The sequence below is a fragment of the Solanum stenotomum genome, chromosome 12 (assembly GCF_019186545.1).
Source record: "Solanum stenotomum isolate F172 chromosome 12, ASM1918654v1, whole genome shotgun sequence".
Lineage (NCBI taxonomy): Eukaryota > Viridiplantae > Streptophyta > Magnoliopsida > Solanales > Solanaceae > Solanum > Solanum stenotomum.
Genome location: NC_064293.1, coordinates 17,795,613 through 17,802,742, shown reverse-complemented (window position 1 = coordinate 17,802,742; position 7,130 = coordinate 17,795,613). Strand labels below are relative to the sequence as shown.

Below are 7,130 nucleotides of genomic sequence, written 5' to 3'. Positions count from 1 at the left end.
GGGATAAATTGTGTTGGGATTATTTTTTATTGAGTGTTTGGTTTGTTGTATTCAAAATAATAAATTTTAAGAACAATTTATTTGTTTACAAAAATGCCCTTCATTAATGTAAAAATTGATATAACAAAAGGGTTGAAAGAGACATTTTTGTCATTTACCTATTTTATCCCGGGATAAGTTATCCCGGGATTACTATACCACCCAAAGAGAGGGATAACTTATCCCGGTACTAATTATTAATCCCGGGATAAGTTATCCCGAACTTGCCAACCAAACAACAAAATAAGCGGTACTATAATTTAATCCCGGGACTATATGGTATTATCCCTCACACCAAACGACCCCTTAGTATATCTTTCTATTTTTTATAAAAACTTTTTTCATACACGTTTGGACATGCGATATGAAATTTGAAATCATGATTTCAAATCAACGTTTGGACATGTGATTTGAGATCGTGATTTCAAATCTCAAATTATTCAAAAAGCATGATTTGAAATTTATTGTTCAAAATTAAGTTATTTTCTTCAAATATTAGAACAAATAATTAAAAATTAAATTAACTAATATGAAAAACATAATTAATTCAATACATATTTTTTTGTTCAATTCCAAATACTACTTTTTCGGATTTCAACTAACTCGGGTCCAACTTCTTACTCTATCTTTTTATTTTTTTGTAAAGCTTTTTTTTCGTATGCATTTGGACTCATGATTTTAACTCTAATATTCTCCTAAAAACATGGTTTGAAATTTATTGTTCAAAACTAAATTATTTTCTTTAAATATTAGAACAAATAATTAAATCTTGAATTTAATAATTAGTAAAATAAATTTAATTGTTTTTTTCAAATTCATCAAATAAGATTAAATTATTTGCTAAGTTGATAGAACCCTTTTAAAACATTTATTTTCATAAAATGATATTTGTGGTCAACAGAGTAACACACAACTCTAAGAAATATTTGCAACATTTAACCACTAGGCTAAACCTTTCACTTATATCAAGAGGTGTTAGTATTTTTACGTATATTTATTAAATTAAACTTTAATCTCTATGCATAATGTAATGTAATTTTTCGTTGAAGTTTGTGGCTTGACACCCTTGGTCAAGGGTGGGTCTGCCCCTGTTTGCAGTGAAAAAAAATATATTTTTTTTAAGAATAGTATTAGAAAGTCAAATGATTAAAGACACAAATTTTATAGTAGCGTCGACAATGGCGGGTGAATTTGGTAAACCAATTTCGTTTCGATCCAAGAATTTCAATTTTCACATTCGATTTTCCCGCCATCTAAATGAACGATAGAAAATCTATTATTACAAGATAGAGAAAATCCGTAAACAAAATCTATTACCAATAAACTCTGTGCTGTTACCTACTCGCATTTCTTTGAATCTCTGAAAAATTAGAAGTAGCTAAAACCTTTGAATTCGTTAATCTGCGGGATACAATGGCCGTGATTTCAGGTTCTGAGCTAAAGAGTAGTAAAATGAAGAGCTCCCCTATGAAGAAAAGAAAGCAAAAATCTGACCCGGATGCTGCTGATGCCAAGTCATGTCACCAGGTAACTCCACTGATTTTGTGCTTGTGCTTTTGTATACCCTTTTCATTTTGTGCTTACCTTATGTTGTAGTAATTACAAGGAAACATAATAAAGAAGATATGGGGTTTTGGTAATGTGTTGTAAAATTAGGAAAGAGATGCATGGATTGCTGTTAATGCTGTTATACTATGAGTTGGATTGTTTGATTCCAAATGTAGAATAAGTGATTTTAGACTATTAATTAGTTCGACTAGTGAATGTACTGTCCTTGATTAGGTTTATTTATAGATTGTAAAGGGTTTCTACGGTTTCGATTCAATATCGAGTGTAGTGTAGCATCGGACATGTCATTTGTTAAGATTTTGGGTGTAGTGAATCATGTTTTTGTATTAGCAACCAAGCATAATTGAAAAACTATGCTTTTTTTCTTGTGTTGGTTTCACTGGAGAAGTAAAGTTCTTTCTTATGGAAGAGTCTAAAACTGAACAATGATTTGGGGGAATTTCCTTATAATTTCAAGTAAAAGTTATTATTTGAACACTTTAATTTGGAAAGTGTGTTTGAAGTAAGACAAACTTAGTGGAGCTTTATGTTTCATTACTTTGGCTAATTTGAGCTGTCATTTGTATTGACATGCTGCTCCTGCATCACTTGTTCTGTGTTACTTGCTGCATATCATTGCAGATTAATGAACCTACCACCATTTACCTTTTGTTCTTTCAGCATCTATTGTACTAACTTCTACCAAACTTCATGCAGTGCCGCCAAAAGACTACTGCCTTTGTGGTTGGGTGTAAGAACAAGCAAAAAGATAAGCTCTGTGCAATGAATGTATGTCATAAATGCCTATCAAACAGGTTTGGAACTTTCCGTTTTCATTTGTTCTTAGAACCTGTATTCTTCTTATCTTAAATGTGTACTTATATTTTGTGAGCTTTTAAATTAGGTATGGTGAGAAGGCAACGGAAGTATCACTTTTGGAGGATTGGAAATGCCCAAAATGCAGAGGCATTTGTAACTGCAGTCTTTGCATGTGCGTCGCCTTCTTTAGTTTGTTCTTGCTATTTTTTTTCTTTTAAACAAGAATTGGAGATGGTCTCTTGCACTTAATCTTGATTATTTACTGACTCAATTCTCAGGAAGAAACGGGGTTGCCCACCCACTGGTCAACTTGTGCACACAGCGAAGGCAACTGGATATTCTTCTGTTTCAGATATGCTGCAGTTTACTGGGATTGACAATATTGATCAAGTCAAAGTTCTGAAAGACAAGAGTGGCTCACGGAAAAAGATCAATATTTCAAACAATGTAATGTTGCTTTTATATAATTATGGCACTGGTAACAGGTAGTATTTGTCTGTTTGTTAGCTCTTATACCTTGTTACTCAATATTGACAGGAGGAAATCATAGTTTCTTCAGAAATTAGCAAGAAGGAAAATTGTATTGAAGAGGTGAGTGACATAAATGTGAATTCTTTTGCCTTGTCGAAAAATCCTAGTGATAAACAATCTGCGGGATGCAAAAGGAAAAAGGCTAGTGTAAAGCCTGATGGCACATTGTCAAAGGATAATGTAGTGAATGACCTTGATGGTCCAAATAATGGTGAAAAGAAACCAAAAAAATTGATGCAAAGACAGCCAAAATCAGAATTTGACAGCAAGAGAGGTGATTCTGCATCAGTGAAAGAAACTCTATCAGAAGAGTCTCAAGATTTCAGAAAGAACAAGGAGGAAAGATTTCGCAAGGAAGGTTCTGTGAAAGATAACATTATTGAAAATAATGATCCTTTTGCCTTGACTCCATTTCCCCAGGGAACTGCTGTGACAGCTGTTGGTGACATTGATTTACAGCCAGGAGATGTTGGGAATGCTTTACAATTTTTAGAGTTTTGTATGGTTTTCGGAAAGGCAAGTAACTTAATACCCATATAAAATTCTATTATGGCATCTTGTTAAAAATATTTTACATGCATTGATGCTGTAATGTGGACGAACACTAGTCAAAGCATCATTACTGAGTTTCATGCTTTCTTACACATTTGTGACCTTATTTGTCCATAGTTCATTATTTTATTTGTCTGTCAAAATCTTGGAAACTGGTACATGGGGTATGCCTGATGGCCAGCTGCTAAGCTGAACATTAGTTTTTCCCCATATTTGTTTTTGAAAATCTGTTTTTTAAGTATTCAGTTCTTTCTTATGAAGTGCGATTGCCTTGATTTGTTGCCTGTGGCTCTTTTCTGTTTCTAGATCTGTGACATTTAGGAGGTCTACTCAATTAGCTGATCAAATTTTGCATTTCTCCATTATTCTTCTACTTTTCACTTATATAGATACTAGGCATCAAGAAGGGGCAACCAGAAGCTGTTCTCAGAGATATATTGCAGGGGAGAAGTACGCGACGTGGAAAATGTTCTGTGACGATACAGTTTCTTAGTAGCTTACTATCTTTCCTGAAAGAGGAGGAAGAGGAAATGTATATCTTTTTCTTCAGATTTGCTTGAGGAGCACCATCTCTTGCATCTATTAACATTTGTATATAAATTTTTTTTCCAGATCTTCAGCAGAAACCTTGACAGAAGGGAAAAACTCATGGTATGATGATATCAAAATGTTGATCTCGAAATCCCCCAGTGTTGCAAGAACCATGGGATTAGTTTCTTTAGGTAATGATGTTGAAGAATTTGAGAACTTGAATCCCTCAGAAAAGCTGAAGATGTTATCTTTTATCTGCGATGAAGTTCTTGGAACTGGGTAAGAATTGTCCTAGCCTTTTCCCTTTCCTCAATACATTTTTCTGTTTTTTTTCTGTCTTTTTGTCGAAGTGAATTTATATATTTTTCTTTTCCAGAAAGATAAGGGACTGGATTGATGATCAAAACTCAAACTTTGCTGTAAAGGCAAAGGAAGCAAAAGAAAAAGTTGTTGCTGCAAAAAATGAGGTGTCGAAGATAATAATAATTAAAAAAAACTTAAACCTCATTATGCTTCAAGATATGAAAGCTAATATATGAAATGTTATTACTTGTACAGGAGAAGCGCCTGAAGCAGAAAATGCAGAATGAGGTAGCTCAAGCCATTATTGCAAAGAGTGGTGCTCTACTCTCATTATCAGAACATGAAGCAATTTTTTCTGAAATTAAACGTGAATTAGCAGAAGCTCATGCTTCTGTGGTGGAGTCAATGAACACTTACTCCAAGTGTACGTGCTTAGTGTACATGCATGTTTTAAGCTAATTTATTTTTCCATATGGCTTGCATAAATGCGCATATCTAATCAGTCATGCTAAAGTAAGCCCAACATGGAATGAGATATTACTAGATTTTTAGTTGTTCATTTGGGCATTATGTCATTACCTTGATGATACAGTGAGTAGGTCGTCAGCCATTAACCCTCTTTCTGTAATATAATGACTAGTGAAAAGATGGAAAATCCTACTTTTCTCACAATCATAAAAACACCTGCTCCATGCAATCAGAGATGATAAAGAGAAGATGAGTACACCAAGCTCTGTCATGTAAAGAGAAACATAGCAAAATTACAGTAACATAGATTGTTATTTCCCCACCCAGGCTTTCACTTCATTCTTAAATAAGCTTTCTCTATGAGATATACGTGTTTGTTCATGATGGCTGGACTATTGTAACTTCATTGATCATATTGATCCTTTTCATATATTTGGGTTTTGACTATGTTTTTGTCTATAGGTAATCAAAGATCCGAAGCTGTTAGGACGGAGCCTTTCTTTTCAGGCACTGATGGTAAAGTGTATTGGACACTAAAATGCTATGGTGACAAATCCATTCTTTTATGTCAAGGTTGGTTCAAGCATATGACAGTTTACTCTATTTTTGGTAATTGGCATTTGAATGACATTTATGCCTATTCCATATGCAGATGTAGGAACCGGTGATACTGCTGCATCAGATGAAAAATGGTCTGCTTTTGATGCTGAACAGAAAGAAATCATTGAGAAGCACATTAATTCTTTAAGGTTGGTAATTCAAATACTATGCTTCATTAAACTGATAGAGATTTCCAACACTGAGTTCCCATTTATTCTAGCTGGCAATTTAACGATGCTGAATTTCAGGATTGCCCTGCTTTGTTGCCTAGAATAAGAAAACAAATGCATTGACTGGAATTGATACCTTTATAGACTTATAAGAGGATATTTGCTTTAATTGGTAGAGCGCAGGACATACAATATCAGAAATATCCCCTGAGAATAGATCTCTTAATCAGTTCATACTTCATACCATCCACTTTAAATCTTCCCTCATTCCTTTGCAGAAAGTTATGTCTTTGAAGAATCCACACAATAGATTTTCCTGGTTCTATTTTGACTTATCATAGAAAACAAAAAGTTTCTCCTAGTTCTAGTGTTTGGTCAACGTAAGAGCGCCTCATATATTCTTCTTCATTGTTCTGGAATATGCAAACTGTAGTACTCCCTTTCTGATTACTGCTTAAACCTCCTCTCATTGGGGGTGGACACTTTTCCACTGTTCTATCCTTCAGATAATCAGAAATGACCTTGGTATCTACCGTGATGTTTAATTGTCACTTGGAATTAGCAAACTAAGATGTGGACCTAGTTATAAAATCACTTTCTAAGTTGATCAAGTTCATGATATGTAGATTTTACTAATCTTCACAATAAATCATATTTCTTCAGGCGCAGGGTAAAGAGGAGGGTTAGAACTCCCAAGGTGCAGCAGAAACTTCTATCTCAGGAGAATGAAGCTACCCCTCAAGATCTTACTGATATTACTGGCACTTCCATGGAGGAATGTAATGAAGAGCAGCTTGTCTGATGAATGGTCTTTTTACCTGATCTTCCAATGAGGGTGGGGGATGGAAAAAATATTACATTTACATTTCAATATGCTACCTTGTGGTTGCAACTTTCTAGACCATTGAATTGCAGTTGTATCTTAGCTTTGTATGTACTGTGCCTTATCCATATACTTGCTGTTCCTATTAAACTTCTTTTAATAGTAACATGATAATTTAATAGTAACAAACTTGTTGCTACTGGATGTGCATTGTGGTGATCTGATGTCTATATTGAGTAAAAAATTGAATGAAAAGGAAAAGAAAAAAGACAAGATGGAGTTTCTAGCTTCGAAGGCCAACATAAATTGTTGCAAATAAGTTAGTCGCATTTGGCTATTTTATCAGCCATTTATTGGCAAGAATACGTATGTTCTTGGGTAAGTAGAAGCAGGTGTCTTGCAATGTTGTGTGATGCAGGTATTGAACTTCATCCGTCTATTTTCACAGTGGTTGTTAGACTAATTATATTGCATGAGGTTGAGTGTTGGTTAGTCAAGAACTCTCAAGATTAAAGTTATAGAAATGAGGATGTTGAGATGAATGTGAGTTTAATAGGAGAGATAAGATTAGAATTGAATATATTTGTGTTAAAGTGGAGTTGCCTTAATGGAGGACAAGATGCAAAAACAAGATTGAGATGGTTTGGATATGTGAAGGGGAGATGCACAGATAATTTTAGTGCGGAAATATGAGAGGTTGACTATATAGGGATGCTAGGTAAGCCGACAAAATATTATCGGAGAGG

General features: G+C 34.2%; 1 protein-coding gene across 2 annotated transcripts; it reads left to right on the top strand.

Annotated features, from left to right (window-relative positions):
- Positions 1-1,201: 1,201 nt before the first annotated feature.
- LOC125849125 (uncharacterized) lies at positions 1,202-6,552 on the top strand. 2 transcript variants are annotated; one of them, XM_049529146.1, is made up of 12 exons: positions 1,202-1,566; positions 2,305-2,402; positions 2,492-2,578; positions 2,685-2,853; positions 2,944-3,453; positions 3,879-4,021; positions 4,102-4,299; positions 4,397-4,487; positions 4,579-4,747; positions 5,254-5,364; positions 5,444-5,540; positions 6,231-6,552. In XM_049529146.1, the coding sequence occupies exons 1-12, from the start codon at positions 1,453-1,455 to the stop codon at positions 6,361-6,363; spliced, it is 1,920 nt and encodes a 639-aa protein (XP_049385103.1). In that variant the 5' UTR covers positions 1,202-1,452; the 3' UTR covers positions 6,364-6,552. The 2 variants fall into 2 exon arrangements, with proteins under 2 accessions (XP_049385103.1, XP_049385102.1); XM_049529145.1 differs by having other exon boundaries at positions 6,225-6,552.
- Positions 6,553-7,130: the final 578 nt, after the last annotated feature.

Coding starts and splice junctions, on each gene's coding strand:
- LOC125849125 (XM_049529145.1), top strand. CDS start 1,453: ATGGCCGTGATTTCAGGTTCTGAGCTAAAGAGTAGTAAAATGAAGAGC. Junction 3,454..3,878: donor TTTGTATGGTTTTCGGAAAG/GCAAGTAACTTA, acceptor TCACTTATATAG/ATACTAGGCATCAAGAAGGG. Junction 5,541..6,224: donor AAGCACATTAATTCTTTAAG/GTTGGTAATTCA, acceptor ATATTTCTTCAG/GCGCAGGGTAAAGAGGAGGG.